General features: G+C 34.9%; 1 protein-coding gene across 1 annotated transcript; it reads right to left on the bottom strand.

Annotated features, from left to right (window-relative positions):
- Positions 1-37: 37 nt before the first annotated feature.
- Positions 38-17,831, bottom strand: Pgant2 (polypeptide N-acetylgalactosaminyltransferase 2). The gene is made up of 11 exons (XM_066285378.1): positions 17,532-17,831; positions 7,268-7,419; positions 6,874-7,023; positions 6,521-6,619; positions 6,010-6,077; positions 5,546-5,733; positions 5,026-5,193; positions 4,736-4,906; positions 4,521-4,681; positions 4,264-4,463; positions 38-3,520 (listed from the first exon to the last, which is right to left on the bottom strand). Exons 1-11 carry the CDS (start codon positions 17,625-17,627, stop codon positions 3,243-3,245), a joined length of 1,731 nt encoding a protein of 576 aa, XP_066141475.1. The 5' UTR covers positions 17,628-17,831; the 3' UTR covers positions 38-3,242.
- Between the last annotated feature and the right edge of the window lie 954 nt (positions 17,832-18,785).

Here is an 18,785-nt window from a genome sequence, read left to right as displayed (position 1 = left end):
ATTAGTGGATTTGCCTTTTTTTTATCGGATTACCCTGTGTAATTGAAACAATGCTTACAGATAAAGGTGGGAATAGAAATGAGTTTTTTAAATAAAAATTTTATTACAAACTCACAACTTAAAGTATTCAACAAGTAACACATATTGCGCAATATTTGTCAAATATCGTGTGAACACGTGTATTTTTTGTGCTCTAGAGTTATACATACTTGGGTATTTTAGGTAGTATCCCTACCCTGTGTAATTTCTATATATATATAACCTCTCTGTCATTTAATATCTACAAGATTATGTACAATACAAAATAAGGATGGAGCTATCACAATATGTGGAACCCCAATAAGAGAGTCAATACATATCTGTAGCAAGTAGTAACTACAGCTAATATTGAACAATTTATTACTGTTTTATACATTATTTTTTGCACGTTTGAAAGTTTTTAACTCAAAGATGATTATAGTTGTACCTATTTAGAAATAATTTAATAACTAGACTGGCCTCTATCTGCTCCTATATAATTTTCTTCAGCTTCAATTAGGCAAATTAGCCTATGTCCCATTATAGGCTTTGATATAAACATGGGTTTAGCAGTTTTTGGGTATTTGTATATACAAGGTGAAGAGATTTTGAGTATTTTAGGGTAAGTATTTATGATCTGTAGGTAATATTCCTGTAAGGAAAACTATAAAATGCAAGTACCTATTTTCATGAAACGTCCTATTTCGTCATATATTATTACCTACCCGCATATTCTCCATTGCTTTCTTGTACAAATTTAATGCGAACTATAAATGATAAAATTGAGATGTGTTATATTTTGATATATTAGGTGCCTCTGAGAAGCGATTCACCCCTATTATATTTTGTAATTTTTATCTGATTGAAGTATTGATAGCATTTCCTCTTGAAAGCAGAAATTCTACAATACCGTTGAGTAATTTACTTAATGCAGTCGTATGACACATGTATAGTTTCAAAAAATCATTTCACTCCATCCAAAAATGAAAAAGTTAATAGGACTGAACCCCTTTTGGAGATACCTGTTATGTATACAAATTTTTTACATAGGACTATACAGGGTGTCCCAGAATATGAGGGCAATCTCACTGGCTTATATAGAATACACTAAAATAACTTGATAAGTTTCTATACTTTTTCATCTTACAAACTTTCTTAAAACGCGATAAATGCACAAACATATTTTTGTGTATGACACACTATACTTTATGTTAAAAAAGATAGTCATTCTTGATCAATGACAACGTGGTTTTTATGTCATATTTATAATATCCAACATTGGCAGACCACAAACGGGGAATATATAGTTATTAAATATTTAGTTCTATTAGTTTAAACCAACAAAATGATATAAAATACTATTAAGAAACTGAATGGTTGTTTATAAGATTTGGATATAGAATATATTAGTCGCATTCTACGGAAAGTGAGGCAATTTTTTGTATCAGAAGGCTGCCATATATTAGCATCTCTGCAACGGCATTTTGTTGTCAGATATGCCTTATACTTCACTTTTTCGATTTTAGCTGCCATGAATTAATGCTCCACTTCCAAGAAAAGGGGCTTAAAACTGTTAAAAAATTATGCTTCATCCAGTCTTTATACGTAATTATTAATATCTATTACATAAAACCATGAGAAAAAATGCGATTTTCTCGAGAACAAGTGCTTCATTCGTTCATCATCGACCAAGATTATCTTTTTTAGCTTTAAGTTCGGTGTGTTTTCAAAAAATATTTTTCTGTCCCTGTACCACAAGATGGACAAAAATTAAGCCCGGAAATGACAAATTTCGATACGTAGCCAGTAACTTCTGGCTGTCGTGGGGATCATCGAATATATGTAAATCAACAGTGATGCAGTGAGAAGCGAATTGACCTATTTTTTTGGAACACTTCAACAAAACCCCATCATACATGAGTAATTGCTTCTACCCTGGCTCTACTGAAATAAAATCTAATCTATTAGATTAACCTGAATGCTAATAGTTTTGGATAATGCATGTATACAAATTGAGAGTATCATTAAAGCATTATTCAACAATTATTATATATCTCTATGGTTATACACGCAGAGTGTCCCAAATTCCATGTGGCGCTATATTACTATTTCCGAAACAATAAGGGCTGTGCATTGAGTCGAATTTATGATCTTTGTATGGAAAGGCGTTCCTGCATAACAACAGGGGCGCCGCCATCAACTTGCTGTTTTTAAATACAGTCTTGGAATAGGTACTGAGACTTAGAAGCACTATATCATTGCTTTTTTTTATATTTCGAGGAACAAAATCTAAAGATTCAAATTCGTATAGAACGTCTACATTTTTGGTTTAAAAGCTAAGAAACATTAAATAAAGGTATTTTAGAATTCTTTCTTATTTGGCATAAGACGTGTTCGTTAATATCCCAAAAATATTGACCAACCTGTAAATGTGACACCAAAGCGCTAAAACATTGTAACTGTTTTCCAATTTACTTTACTAGAGTCACATGGTATTTAATTGGAACAACCTGTAAAATACCTACATTCTTTATATAGGGCAAAATGATGACACAACGAAAATTTTTATGCCGTCTTAAAAAGAAAGAAACTGAGAACTTATCCGAAGGCTTTCAAAACCTTAAAGAAATGCGTTGCCTCTTTGGCGACGTAGAAATTATATCTATATTCAAGGCGCAGGAAGAATTCGACAGAAATTAAAATATGAAGGAATGAGTAATTTATGAATTAGGCCTAAACGTCAAGCTACGATAGTATTGCCTACCAAGGTTTTTTTTTAACTACTAGCAATAGGGCTTCACAAACTGCGAAGACATGGGAAAAGGAAGAAAATAGGAAATATAAATAATCACAGACAGCAATAATAGCAGCCTTAATTTAAAATTCAAAATCTCACTTAACTTACTATGGTAACGTTTCCATAAATAAATTAATCTGTACTTACTGTTTTATTTCCATGAGCCACTCAATTGATTCGTCATTACTTTAATTTTATTTCTTAAGCAAAAGTTGTATACTTTATTATTTTTCTCAGACAATTTTCAATTATTGCTCCTAGTAGATTTATTGACTATTCTTCTTCAATAACATTAATACCCTGTATACGTAGTTGCTTACATTGTTATTCGCATTTGTGGTAAGTGGCTCATTGAAATCGTCGTATTTATTCCTTTACTCATTCATTGAAAAATATCTACACCCTGTTTGTGTATTTTTTCTTCAGCCTAAGAAATCGTACCCAACCTCCATTTCTGACTCTCAAATGCACTATTACATTTCTCCACCGTAACGCCGCGCACATCATTATACCGAGTGTCTAAACAAAGTGGATATCTAATATGCCTGATCAAGCCACCAGGGTTAATTATTTGCCAAGTTTGAGCTTGCAGTCCTTCGCAAATCCGCATCAGCGGCTGAGAACCTTTAGTAGTACTCCCTAAAGTGAGGCAGAGGTCTTGGTGCTTCAGAAGGCCGTCGTTGGTGAGGGTCCAGTCTTGATTACCTGGTTGGAATATATACGGAGTGTTCCATCGTTAATAGTCGATAACAGCACCACAGATTCCTTTAAAATTCAGATTAAACCTAATTTCCTAATATCCAAATGAATTTAGTTCTGAGCGTTTTCCGGCGGATGGTGCTCTAGTACCGATTGTCGCTTTTGCTTAGCAAAAAATTTTTATTCACCATTGTCAAGAAAGTTTCAGAGTTTTGCTAATATTTTGCCGAAGAGCTTTTCATATCATGTGATTGGTTTTTGGGTCAATAATAACATATATAACATTTACATTACAAATATTTTCTTTTTCGCTGAAGATATATTGTGTAATCAATTTTAATTAATTTATCAAAAAGATTAGCTTACCTTTAAAGGAATAAGATTCCTTAAGTTTAAATACTTCATTAATTGAATAGACGAGTTAATGAACGAATCTTCACCCTTCTTTTTTCAATTAATATAGTACATTCTTAGTAAATTCCGAAGTTTCTACATAGATTTTTTATGTTAATTATATTGGAGAATTTTAAACCGAATTTTAAATGATTGTGTCATGTGATAAAAGTACTTACGAGTGAAAGTCTCTATAAATTAGGGTTGTCAAGTAAAAATTTTTAAGTTAAAGCTCAACTTTTGGGTATAGCTTCATTAGGTTAAACCTTAAAATGTTTACATAAGGAATCTATGGTTCTATCAATAATAGGACGTTCTGATATGCAATGATTACTTTATGATTTATGTTAAGTTACCTGCAGTATGATGGCACTGATAAATACCCACTGTACCATCGAGGACATGACCTAAAGTGTCCAGGCAAAATGTCCCCTGTCTTATTTCTCCAGGTCTCGGGATGGTGGGCGGTATGGTCAGTTCTGGATAAATGTTATCCAGATACCATTTAAATGATTTGCATTCCAGTTTTTTCCGCAGATTTGCGCGCTCGCTTATGCTGTATAAGAAATTATATATTTGAGATTTAATCAATCTAAAGCTACATCAAACTTACTCTCCGAATGGCACATTTCTGGCCAGTGGCACAGCAGAATAATAGAAATTCTTGTATTCATCCATCCACACTTCAGCAGTTCTTCTAGTGTTCTTTGCGAATACAATTCCACTCCCACCAGGGAAAGTGTAGGGGTGCTTTTTCCTGAACACGTGTCCCACCTATTCAAAAATGAGATTAAAACTTAGTTTTCCTTTTATAACAGCAAGTTGTACCCGGCTGCAAGGGATAATCTCCAAACTACCCCCACATTGCCACACTCTGAAGGAGATCTCGAAGTTTTCAGCACCCCAAATATCCATTTGCATGTCGTACTTGCCTAGTTTATCGAAATAAGCCTTGTCTATTACGAAGAGTCCTCCCGCGATCATTGGGGTTTTGATTTCCTTAAAACGTTGTCTCTTAAGTATAAGAAGGGTTTTCGGGAGTTTAATAACTTTATGTAAAATGTAATTTTGCCTTATTTATCTGATATTCTACCTTATTACATTGTTCTAAAACCTACTTTTGTGGGATCATGTCGTCTAGCTTCTCTTTGGGAAAAGCTCAGAAATTCCCACTTAAATACCATCGTCCAATCAAAACCGCCCCTCAAATCAGCTGACGCTCCGATATATTGGAAATTATCCATGCTAATTACATCGATAACTGGACTGACCACCCTCGTTGGATCCTAGCAAATGAAGCACTTAGGTAATATCTTTATTTTCCCCTATAACTAATATTTTCAAGTTATATATAATACTCCGAGGCTTCAATTAGAAAATTATTCATTAGAGACCTACTGGCACTTGCCTGCTAATTAATTGGATCTGAGGTATATTATTCTGTAAATAACTTATAAGTGACGCTTATGTAGTTCCATTAATTTGATATTTTATGGACTTATTATTCCGCACAACGCAATTGTTGGCAACAAGTTTCAGCATTGGTGTTTTGTCATTGAAAGTGGGAATTTGCAAGGATTGTTTAACAACCGGCAGATATATAAATTATTTATTAACATTATTTCTTAATTGTCTCACCTCTGCAACTCGTTCCAGTAAAGGTTCGAGCCATTTCTCGTTACATTCGCAATGGCTGTCCAAAAAGGTGAGCACGGTAGCTCTAGCTGCGTCTGCCCCTTTGACTCTAGACCGCATAAGACCTTCTCTTTTGTCGTTTCGGATAACTTTTACTTTTTGGATTTTGGCGAGTTCTTCACCGTCCGCCGCTGTCATTTATCATTAATTGGGTTAAGAAATGTATCTAATAAAATAATAATATACAGAGTGTTCCATCAAAAAATATAAATTTTATGCCTTAGCTCTTCTGTTTTATATCGAATAATGTTTTTGGCAACATTTTTAAAGTTGACTCAAGTAAAGGGGTGTTCAGCCGGATGTAGTTGGAACGTTCTGTACATTACATATATTCTATATAGAGATTTAAGACTGAAACGGTAAAAAGTATAGAAATCGTACTAACACGGCTCTGAACATATACTTACGGTTGTCGCTAAAATCGTCTACCAATATAATTTCGTGAATCAGGTGTTCTGGGCTTCTGTTGAGGACACTGAAAGCAGTTAACTCATATTAACAGACATATATTTACATGTCTTTTATCTTAGATTAATTATGTAACTTCTTGACTAATTCTTCTTTATAGGAGAACAGATGCGTAATGAATCAGTAATTAGCTCAGACCGATGTCACAAAGACGGGTTCCGACGGCCTTTGCTAAAACGGGCTAAATATCTACCGCGTCTCTGCTTACACATACCGTGGGAACCCGACGTTACAAAATCGTATATTTTAAATTTCAGCAGACTGTAATTATTATTTTTGTGTTCAATTTCTAACAATTATGCAAAAGCACTTATAATAAGGTCAAATTTTCATAGCTGGCCTTGCAGGAGTTGCTTCAGACACCTCGAGGAAAAGAAATTTTTATTGTCACCTGCGATGTTATGTTGGTATCGCCCATATCTTGGACAAACAAAAAAGAGCTGATGGTACCTTACAACAGTTCGGAGTAATGTAGATCGGGCTTCATTGTGGAATGTGATAATCACGCTGGTGGCCGGCACTTGTGTCTTCCACTCTCTTTTTTTGCAACTGTTAAGAGAAGAATCTTTTAATGAATATTCATGTTTCGTACAGACGAAAATCGAAAGAAAGCTCTACTTAACCCGGATCAAGAGGCATTCTTAACATTGTAATGTTTGTCTATGGTCAATGCAAAGAACAAGAACTGGTTAACGAAAGCTAAAGTTGTTGATGAGAGTCTTGTGATGGGATCCGTTGAGATATTATCAGATTTTTATGATCAAATGTAAAAGGGAGGGTTATTTTCCAATGTTGATACTTACGCAGGATCTCTAGTGTCAGGAATATCTCTATTGCTCGGTAAAGTATCACTAGCCTGTTGATTAAATCTGTTTCTAGTATAGGGATCTTCTCCTTCTCGTAGCCCTCCTCGTGAAATGTAATTAGTTTCGTCGAAGTATTTCCACGATATCCTGGAGAGAAAAAGGAAATTGCCAAAACTAATAATATTGCTAAGATGGCGCCATTCTATCCTCTCTGCACATAAACTGTTAAAAAAATTAATTTTTTCAATAGGTATTTACTCGCTAATTAGTACTATCCCACTAATAATAGAAAAGCAAATTATTGTCTCTATTGGCACCGCATAATTTACGAGCAAGAAAATTTCCCCACATTATTTTACATCATGTAAAAGCGAAAAACTGAGGTACGTACCTTCCATCGGTAGTTTCAATATTCTGTAGAGCCAGAGGGAACCCTGAGTCAGGTGGAAGTTCATCATGATTGTTATTGAATGCCGGAAAAGAGGGGCTTAAGTTTTCTATGGGAAGGAATTCATCTTTCAGTCTCAGAGCTCGATTTTCAGTCTGAAAATTGAGCGTTTTTAAGAATGGAATATGCAAAAAAAATCTTATCATTTTCGAAATCTCGTCTGAAAACGAAAGTAAGTTTACCAAGGTAAGTGCAGTTATGTTCCTCGATGCGCAGTAGCGAACGTATTCTACGCGTCTGAAGTCCAATCTCACCCTCATAATTTCGAAGCCAAAGCTGACATCTCAAAATCGAAAGAGATTTCAAAAAGGCCAAAACGAAATATTTTTCGATCTACTGTTAAGGACCGATTTCATTTTTGTCGACAATGCCATGCTGTGACTGTGTTATGATCGCCACATTTTGGCTTGAAATTACCTCATAAGAATGATTTCGCTTTTCGAGCATTACATTGATTCAATCACGTAATATCACCCTACATAAGCTCTATTTATGATGATCTGATTGAAATGGTTTTTACTTTCATTTCCGCAAATCCATTTTCGCTTACTCGTACTTACTCCTAATGATGGAAGGTTTTTACGTAACTTATGACAGTTTATTGTTATAAAAAACCAATACAAAGACTATACGTCCGAAGAGCATCAGGGTGGTTGCGCATATATATAGTGAAAGGAATGCACCATCTGAGTGGTACCATTACATTTCGGAATGGCGAAAGTTATTTATCGACGTCCTGGATAGTATAATGCGTTGAGAAAGAATCGTGACGCGAGTATCCATTAGATGCTTTGATACCGAAGGGGTAATTCGCAATAATAGGCCTTGTTGCATAATTTTTAGTAACCTTTCATATCGGCAAATCTGTCTTAAGATGATTGTTCTAAGCGGATACTTTCTTGGTAATATGCATTTGCATTAATGGTGTAATTACTAATTCATAGAAAATTTAATTAAAATCGGGAAGTTACAGTAAATTAAGGCCAAAAGTAAAACATGGCCGTTTTAATTGTGTGCAATATTAAATAACGATAAAACGGCGAAATAATTTTGTACTTTCACGATAACGATTCGCATATTTCAGGATATGCGCCGACTGCAGTAAGATGATATTAAGGATGTGTAATTTTAAAACGGTAATGTGGGCAATTGCTCAATTCGACATTATCACTTGCATACAGTTATATAATTTTTTTCTAAAAATATTAATGGCGAAATGATAAATAATGAGAATAATTGCGTCAGATAATTTTTTTTAAAGAAAAACTTTTTGTATCTCCATAGTATACAGTTAATTACTAATTTTGCGCATATTTCATTAGCGTTTTGTGGAAAATCTTCAAGGGCGCAATTCGGAGATATTTTTTATGAAGAAAACTTTCGAAGCGTTTTTGGTAATCGCCTTTCAGCATGTCACCCAGCCTACAGGGTGGGCAGAAATATCATTGAAATATTTTGGGTGGCGATTCCAGATATTAGAATAATAAAAAAAATTCTTATAAACATATTCAAAAAATTGCTTCTTAATGAAGCGACAATCCTTTGAAGGGAGAACTGTGGAGATTTTTCTTTTGTATATTTTCGAAACGGTTTACGTCAAAATTCATGAAATTCGGTATACTGTAATACGTTGAAATAGGAAAATTTTGTTTTTCTAAATAAATTTCCATACTTTAGTCAGGAGCGTCACGTATAGGAGGTCTCCTAAGCAAATGTTGCCTTAACTTCTCTATTCGTGACATTTTTAATTTTTTGAAATCAATTTCGTATTAACTAAAAAAGATCCTATTATTTCGTGACGTTGAGATAAATTGTTTTTGACAAAAAGGAGTTGTTTATAAACCGATGCACGATCACATCGACATCTAAATGCATCTTAATAAACACAGTAGACATCCTTGTAATAGAGATATTTTTTATTAGTCGGCAATAGCGATACTAGTATTATTAAGGCTTTATCAGTTATATACAAAAAAATTTTGAAACTGGTCTGCGTTCATCTCAATGACCTCATAATTTTTTTTTCATAGATTTCCATATCCATACATCGGTTCACAAAGACTCATTTTTCTGGAAGACGGACTGTCCCGAGGAGACCAATTAAAACCACCTTTTTTACTTTAAACTATTTGCGATTCAGTAATTTGATTTTAAAAATTAAGATGTTACAAACAAAATAGTTACGGCAACATTTCTGTAACAGAACTCCCATGCGTGACGCTACTGACTAAATTCTGCAAATTTAAAAATACAACAAAGTTTTCCCCATTGCAACTCACTACAGTATATGCTGCCCTTCATAACTTTAGGGCAAATTTCGAAAATACTGCTAAAAAAACATCTCCAAAGTTCCCCCTTCAAGGAATTCTAGCTCTTTTAATAAACAATTTTTGGGATACGTTTATAAGAATTTTTTTATTATTTTAATCTCTGGAATCCTCGTCCAAAATACATTAATGTCCTTTCCGGACACTTCGCATGTACCTTCCCCCATTGAGCGCAAATATCGCAATCTCCGAAGTGCCGTTCTGGGTGACCGACATTCTCCTCAATATCATTTCAGCATTAAAAACCTACTTCGCGACCTTCAAGCTACCAGGCCAACCAACACAGGCATTTCTTTATTATTCAGGTTGCATCATAAATGCTTAAAATGTTAATGGCAGACGTGGAGGATGGAATGTAAGTAAAAGGATGATCTCCTTTTACTTACTTCATTAATTTCTATATTAAACTTTGACGGATTTTACGTATGAAAGTGGTCCGCTCTGTACTACCGCTTTAAGTAGTCGGTACCAGAAGAAAGTTTAATTATGGTCTAATAATGAGGCGATAAAATTGTTTCACTAACAGGTCTGTCATGGTCAAGGTTTTGTGAACGATTTAGTTTCAAGCTCGGGATATACCTAACTAATGATTCATTCTTGCAAGGAAGACAGTTAATGAGATGATCAAATTACCGCAAGGTGAATATATGAATAATTTTATGCTGTAAAATTTCCAAATTGGTGTGCGTATTCCTTAAAAATTTTAGACATCGTTATCGCAGTTTTATAAAATAATGATAAGAGAGTATTTCAAAGTCAGCCATTTTACTCAACTCAGCTCTCAGTAACTCATTTATCCGCTCAAAAAGTCCCTTTTCTTTATCCAAAATTCTCCTCCTTAAGCTCTAGAGCTTTCCACTCATACTGCCGCTTTCTCCTAAAGTAGGGGAAGGTCGAGAATGCACATCGGCAGATTCTCTGGAAGAACATCCCACTGAATATCATCGTATACGTGCCTACATACAGGATGATTTTTTTTTAATTGTTGCGAACCGTAAATTTAGTCGCAAGCTACTTAATGCACCAAAAAATGACTTAAGTAATATTTAACATTACTTAATAATGATTTGACGCCTTCAAAATTAAATACTATTAAATAATGCTTAAAATGGTATCAACCGAAAGGACTCTTATTGCCACCTGCTAAAGACACCGCAAATAACACTCTGATTAATGGTGACACTTTTACCAAATTGGGCTTCGCATTTGTAAAGATTAATAAAAAGAATGTCTGGTTTGATGGCGCTTGTATTCAGATGGTAATTCCGAATTTATTGGCTCAATAAACGATTCAGTGGCGTATCTGGTTACCATTTTTAAGTGATCTGCATACAAGTCAGGTTCAAGAGAAATCGGAATTGAAATTGGGGTATGTGATAAGGTGATTTACGATAATGCGGTTCAATAACCATCATTTGTCGTAGTTACTGTTAATAGCCGAACTTGAAAAATGCGTACTGTTTTTTTTTATACAGCAGAACGGCTTTGCATAAATATTTATTAGACGCGCTCTGATTGTTTTACCATGAAACATCATTGTTTTTCTAATACAGGAACGTGTTAAGTCGTCTATGATAATGTTAATCGGGCAAATTAGATTTAGTCGAAATCCGGTGTAGGAAACGAGACACCAATCGTCGAAAAAACGAGCAGTTCCTTATAATTTTAAAGCTTAATAATTTCACTGGCAAAAAGCGCTAAACTTAAGTTAATTATTATTATCAAGTAAAATGTTTATCAGATCAGCTTTCGCCTTCTGTGCACTAGAAAGTTTACGGGTCTACGGTTGGTAATCACACGAATAAACACTTATAAGTAAGAGACCGCTTTGACCACTACATCGACTCATTTGTCCACCTATTTCCTAGTTTGCATTAACTTGAACCATTAGCACCAAAGCAGAATTGTCCCGCTTCATGGCAGCACTCTCTTTTAGAGCTGCGAAATTTGTAACTGATGAATACGAATTAAAAAAAAAAGACCTGCGCCTTTACATAATCAGTACCTAAACTATAATTATCTGTAATTTCCCTTGGAAGTGTTTGAGAGTGGGTAATAAGAAACAATTTTCTTACGATGAGAAAATGGTCTTAAGTACCTACTTCCTGGTTCTTAATGACGAGTTCAGTATCTATAAACCAAAATCGAAATTTCGGTAACTGCGTTGATACATTTTTATGGTCAGACTTGATATAAAATTATCAATCGTCTATAATTGAAACTCAACAAGGCAGAAAAATGGTACATGCCTACATTTCTTTGCAAAATTTAAAGGTACGTGTTCTAAAAGCATTCAAGCATATGAAAGGTGTGTTCAAGCATTTAATATAATTTCAGGATGTCTTCAGTAAAAAGTCCTTGAGAATTTGACGAGTTTGGTCATGGCGAATTGTTTTCGATCGTTTTTGTAGTTCCCCATTAAAACAAGTCGCTGTACGACTTGGTATTGTGAAACAGAGAGAGGAGACCGCATAACAAGGAATTGAAGCCAATTTTCGTCTCCTGAAAAAAGTCCATAGCAATGGGGTGCATGTTAATCCAGATTTGAAGAAAACTGCCCCCTGGATTATCCGATGAAATACTGTAAGGATTCGGAGGGTTTCTCTTGTCTTTTTACTGCAACGTGTTTAAAGGTATTCTTCAGGAAGATTCGGCAACCTTGTTGAGGATGCAGAGTTCCAAGACCAACTGCACCGTTAAAGATGAACTCTTCGCTCCTTCATGACATTTGTTCGCGTGACACAGTGCCCAGTTTCCTCTAAAAAGTTTCCAATTTTTTTTAAACGAAACCTTAAAAAACGCTTCAAAAGACCTCGGTAACCTAATTCAGACCTACAAGGCAGAAAAACTGTAATTTTCAGGATGATTGGTTTTATTGCTATGTTTCTCCTCGTAGATACCTACTGAACTAACCTCCAACAGTAGTGTAGTCTTGTGACGAGTTCCTCTGAGTTTTATTTGTTTCCAATTAGTTTGTTGTTCGTTTTTTAAGCGCCTTTCTATACTCCATTAGCTTCCTCGGCAGAAAGAAGGCGTGATTTACTTCTTCCAAATTTGAGAAAGAATCTGCAGAGGCTGCAGAAACTAATAGGGAACCTCATTTGCGCAAATGCAACAATTTATTTTCCTGTTAGTGATTGAATTTTAGAAAAGAAAATCATCCCCAACTTTCCTAATCCGTATGAATTCGTGAAGATTTTATGAAAATGTGATTTGCTTAACAAAAAAACCCATTGTAAACCTATTGTAGCGGTAACAATAAACTGATTGATTTGATTGCGCTGTTCTTTATTTAATTCCTTGAACTATAGTTATGGCATTTGAAATTTCCTAACCGAAACAAACCATTTTTGAGATATGCAATAGCGACGCATTGCCCAAAACGACCGTTTCCTTTTTACCTAAATCAAACAGCTCTTTAAAGGCTTAATCATTGAGAATTTTGTCTCTTGCCGTTTACGCGATATCCAAAGACCGATAGGCCGAACAATCTAAATAGTGACTGTTTGAGTGTCGATCGGTCTTACTTTAGTTCTTCATTAAAAGAATATCGTGTAGACTGGCAATCTATAGGTCGCGAGTGGATGGTGAAAGATGCAATTTACTCTGTATAGGTGAAGCTGTTGCAAAATTGATTACCGAACTATTATAGTATTTTTCTGTAGTTTTAAGGTGTGGTGGTAGTTTTATTGTATAAGTTGTACGGTGCACTAAATTTAAATTTGCTTCTTATGTCTTCTAACTTCGAGAGAGTATGAAGCTGTGAGCGAATTTAGTTAGATGGACTTCAAATTGAAAACGTTTGCAGTCGATGATAAATCGTGAACTCCAAAAGTCTACTTGAAAAGGAATAATGCCACCATGGACCAATTATTAAACCTGAGCTGTTTTTTTTTTCCTTCAGTGAAATCTTTTCTCTTCTGATATGTTTCACTTTGAAACTTTCGCTATCAATATTCAACTGTCGAAAATAATACAAATTCTTCTCTTTCTCAATTTCTATCTTCCGGAGTCAACCCACCTCTTTAAATTTTTCACGATGGTTTTTCATCGCAACAGAATTTATATCTGTAAAACTGTCACTCTATATATTTTAATAACAACCACCTGGTATCTCACACGGTTTTGTTTTGCTTTCTCTAAGTCGATCTCCTTGTTTAGCTGAATCTTTGTTACCGCAATTTTCTCTCTTACTGAATATAAAAACAATCCTAGAAGTACAAGACCTTAACACTTAGAGAAAAAAATATATGGAAACTATTACATTATTTGTCAACATAATTTCCTTTGAGATTGACACACTTTTCCTAGAGATATTCTATAGCTTCTATACCTTATTTATAGTAAGAAACTTCGAATGTTTCAAAATAGACATCAACCTCGGACTTCGCCTCTTCATTATTCGCAAGTCTCTTTCCATCGAGCCATTTTTTCAAGTTTGGAAATAGAAAATAATCTGAGGGGGCTAAATCTGGCGAGGACGATTGGCGAGGGAAAAGTTCGAAACCGAATGATTGATTTTGACCATCGCGATGACGGAACTGCGGACTGGTGCGTTGTGTTCATGGAAGAAGACTTTCTTTTTCGCCAAATGCGGTCGATTTTCCGCATTTCTTCGCTCAAACGCTGCAATAAATTCGTATAATACTTTACATTCATTGTTTTTCCTTTAGAGAGATGGCCAATAAAAATAATCCAACGTTTATTAAAAAAAAAAAGAAACTGACGTCATCATCTTTCCTGCAGATGGAACGGTTTTTGACTCCTTTGGTCCGGATTCTCCCCTTTTGCGTCCATTGTTTTGACGGTCCTTTCGCCTCAAGTGTAAAATAATTGGACCTATGTCTCATCCGTGGTTGTGAATCGACACAAAAACTCGCCATTATTGCTGCGAAACTTTGCCAAACACTCTCTTAAGATATCCTTACAGCGCTGTTTTTGTCCGTCAGTGCAGAGCTTTTTCATATCCAGTGTTTGGGTAAAATGTCCAGCACTTTTGGTATGCCCATTTTCCAGTACAATTTTGAGAATTTTCACCAAAATTTCTCGGGTGGTCGGATCCGGAGTGTCATTGGGTCGACCACGGCAGAGTTCGGCTTGGTAGTTGATAGGACCGCGATTAAACTCTGCCACACAATAATTTACAGTTATTAACGAAGGATCAGATTTTCCACAGTAGAATCTAACAACGCTTTAATGTTAGATGGACTAAGACCTTTCAAATGAAAATATTGAATCACACCTCTAAAAGGGTTCACTAAAAACGAGTCCAAAATAAACAAAAATAAAAAACCAAGCTTTTTACGATTAGGTCTTTGTAATGTTGGTAAATTTTTAACAAAAAAAATCTATATATCGGGGCAGGTACTTTTAGCACGGTCCTCGTATCTCTCTGCGAAATTTTGTCTCCCTAAATTCTTCGATTCTCCCTTAATTTTTGTCTCTGAGATTTCCTTCTGGATTTGACCGATGATTGAACCATCTTCTTGAATTGACCATTCGTTCTCTCGGTTTGATCTCTGTCGAGAAAGACAAATTCCCTTGTCGATAACTCTGCTCTCACTAAATATTTCTCTACGAATTTTTCTCTTTGCCGAAAAGAAGAATTGTCCACTTAATCATTTTAGACAATTTTTAGATTGTTCATCAAAACCCCCATAGTATAGAGTTTATTAATGTCACAACACGGTCGACCTTCACATTATATTATTTGTATCGCTAGGATGGACAAACGGTAAAAATGAAAGTAACAATGTCACTTACTGGGCAATCATAAGTAGCCAATGGCCATTTGGAATGTAAGTATAATTATGAATTTAAAAAAAACTGCAGATATTAGAGATGTCATTTCTAAAATACTTATCTTATAGGTCAAGTGATTATTAAGGTTCAATGTAAAATTCTTCAAATAAATGGACATCACCTGATCATTATGGGAAAATGTTTGTGATGCTCAGATAAGTCAAATATAGCAACAAAATACTTGTAACTACACACGTTGCATAATTTAAATAATTATGAAGATAAGCACAAACCGTCAAGTGTTGTAAGTTGATTACCTTACTAACAATAGAAAGGAAACGAGAGTGAACGCATATAATACTTCATATGAACATAGGAAATGCAACATACCTACGCAGGAAAAATTACGTAGGAGTTTTTGTGAGAAAATAAACATTTTGATGAATTTTTTTATATTCATCTTTACGTTCAATTACATTTACCAACCTCCTCCTCATTTTCCGGAAGATTTCAATCGAAATGATTTTTGAGAAATTTGATTTTCGATTTCCAAAAAATGCGTCCGTTAGGCTTAATTAACAATATTTACTTGTAATCTTCGGTCATAACAACCTCAGTGGGAATCCAAGTGACAAAGCGGTGTGAATTTTAGTGCTTCACAACTGACTAAAATCTAGGCTAATTTTAGTTCTCATCTCTTTTGCAATTGCTATATTACTTGTACACACAAAGAACATGGCAAACCGTTAGTTCTCTTAATTAAATTTATTATTTCAAATGAAGAGCCTCTTGCGATGCTGAAGATGGTTATCGGTTCTTTATTTTTGTTCTACTTCAGTGAAAAAATGGACGTCCTTAGCGCAGTTTGATGTATCAAGAGATAAAGGTATAACAGGATTCATTATTTGCTGAGATAGTACAGGATTCAGGTAGTTCATAAGGCACTTCAGCTTAGCACTGAATATTAGAACCAGAAAATAGATATATATATATATATATATATATATATTTTTTTTTTTTTAACTATTTTATTTCTTCAATAGAATTTTGTATGTTTAGCCACGTTACTTTTTATTCAGACTTAAAAGATGCAATTGGGTTTAGGTGTTTCTTCAAAAAAAAGTTGTAGGCGTAAGTACAGGGTGCTTCATGTTAACGCGTTGCAGAATTTCACCTCTACATGAATTTTGCCTAAAAGATGCGTCGAGATATTTTAGCTAAAAACTAATTTTCAAGAAACATGTTTTCCTCTTTTAATATTCACAAAGTTTTTTGACTTAAGTCACTTTGGGTTATCGCGGAAACGAGATTTTAAGCATTGCCGAGATGATATTTTTAGATTAGCATGCAGAGGTTTTTTTTCATAAAAATTTTAACAAATCTATAATTATCTTCTTCTATCTCTTTGAGTTTCGGAAATATTAGCAAAAACAGAAATGATGATGCTGGACCCTGAAAGAAGCGATTTAAGTTATCAACTAGATGATTCTATCCTTACAAGTAGATTGATGTAACTTAGAGACAGCTTCATTACTCTGATTGTTCAATATAGATACAGGCCTAAGTAGCGTTGTAAGGGTGAAAAATTAAGGGAAAATGTGCCTTCCCTGCGTAAGTTTTCTAGAGATCTGACGATGATCGAATATTTTTGCAAAATGAACAGATTTTGTCCTATGTGGGAGTTTTCGCCTATGCCGAATCATTTGAGAAATTTCATAAATTAATGAAAATAAACATTTATAAATCAAAAGATCTTTATGAATTTTTGAGTCCTTCAATTCTTTAATTGGACTATGCAGTTTAAGATTCCCTTCGGATCTAACCGACTGTAGGAGGTGATAGTATTGGTGAGCTAGCTATTAGAATGCCCCTGTTGCTTAATTTTCGACTATTGAGGTTATTGAGAGACGAAAAATAATATGTAGTGACGAGAACAACAAACTTCGTGGAACAACTACTGAAGCTCTTCCTGCATTTTGGAAAAGGTAGCTTTAATGGGGTACTGTCCAGACCGATCACCTGCGAATTACTAACTTTCGCTTTATTGTCGAGACGCAAAACCTAAACATGTCCCAAAAATGTTATATTAAAGTAATAAAAATGTTTCAACCTGCTTCAATTTATGACTCAATCAATACCTTGTCTCCATCGTCGGATACTCTTGGAAGATAATAAATGATTACAAATATCCACACCACCGTGAAGGCGAGCATGATCTTCACGTTCCGTCTCATCGTCGCAATTTCCTCACCGTCTCCGTATAAAAGAAAAAAACCGAAACTATTTTAACATCACGGATTTTGATGCGATTTCGTACTCGGATCAAGATTTATCTCAGAACTCTCATTGCGACTGTACCGTGATAGTCCAATTCGCGCAACTAAGTAGCCACCATGACGATCGTAGTAGTTTTCAGCCGTCGTTTGATGACGGGGTGTTGGTGGGACACCGTCGATTGTTATGGTCTGGTGTCCTCTTTGTTTTACCGCAGTCGAACGTGAGAGCGACAGAGAGAGAGCACAGAGAGACGCTTCAAACTATATGGGCGTCGTATTATTGACCGACGTCGAGTGACGTCGCGGTTATTGTTAACGCCGTGCGCCTGCTTCACGGAACAACTCCCGTGCCGAGCACTTGGAATAAATTCTCAACTAACGAATAAACTGAAACGAACTGTTTCAGATTATTCGCGTTCATCTTCAGGCAGTTGCTGATTACGAAGGTGGGTCAGCTGGAACCGTCGTTAAGTTATTAATAAGTAACACGAAATTGCAAGTTAATGAAAATCCAGGGAAAACAACAATCCGTTAGGAGAAAACTGTAACAGAGGGACATATAGAAGTTTAATGGCACGTTAGAGATGCAGGAAGCCATAAAACTAAAATATTATTAAGACGACTGCGAGACTGGAAGTAGAGGACAACTTTATTTATTTAAATATACTACAATGCATATTTTGACATTTTTGTGTGAGGTACGTTGCTCAATGTATGTTGGACACATGTCAAATTTTTCCATATGACTCATACTGTAAAAATTGTATTATCAAATGTTGAATACATATTTAAAATCTCTGACCAATCTTTTGTAAGCTACAGTATTCGAACGTGCAAGGGGTATCATGTCAGAAATCTCAATATCTCAGAAACAGGTGGAATTCTGAATAGAGCACGCTCAGAAGTTAATGTCGAAGTGGCAGTTAGCCAAAGCTTAGCAAGGACCTGTCTATCCCACCTCATATAACGTTTAATCTATATGAGTCTCGCAAGAGGTGCAACTATTCTACTCAAATCACCTAAATAAAGCCACGTTTATTTTGTTTATTATAAATTTATTGTTAATTACATGCAAACATTATATCGTTAAATACGTAATTTTGAAGGTAACCAAAA

Source organism: Euwallacea fornicatus, chromosome 8 (assembly GCF_040115645.1).
Source record: "Euwallacea fornicatus isolate EFF26 chromosome 8, ASM4011564v1, whole genome shotgun sequence".
NCBI lineage: Eukaryota > Metazoa > Arthropoda > Insecta > Coleoptera > Curculionidae > Euwallacea > Euwallacea fornicatus.
The sequence above is the reverse complement of the archived record's forward strand: the minus strand, read 5'-3'. Positions and strand labels throughout refer to the sequence as shown.

Excerpts from the sequence above, each read along its gene's own strand:
- Pgant2 (XM_066285378.1), bottom strand. The coding sequence starts at position 17,627 with ATGAGACGGAACGTGAAGATCATGCTCGCCTTCACGGTGGTGTGGATA. Across the intron at positions 5,194-5,545 it reads TACTGGAACGAGTTGCAGAG|GATCCAACGAGGGTGGTCAG; the intron begins GTGAGACAATTA and ends TTCATTTGCTAG. Across the intron at positions 3,521-4,263 it reads TCAGTGCCATCATACTGCAG|GTAATCAAGACTGGACCCTC; the intron begins GTAACTTAACAT and ends TATTCCAACCAG.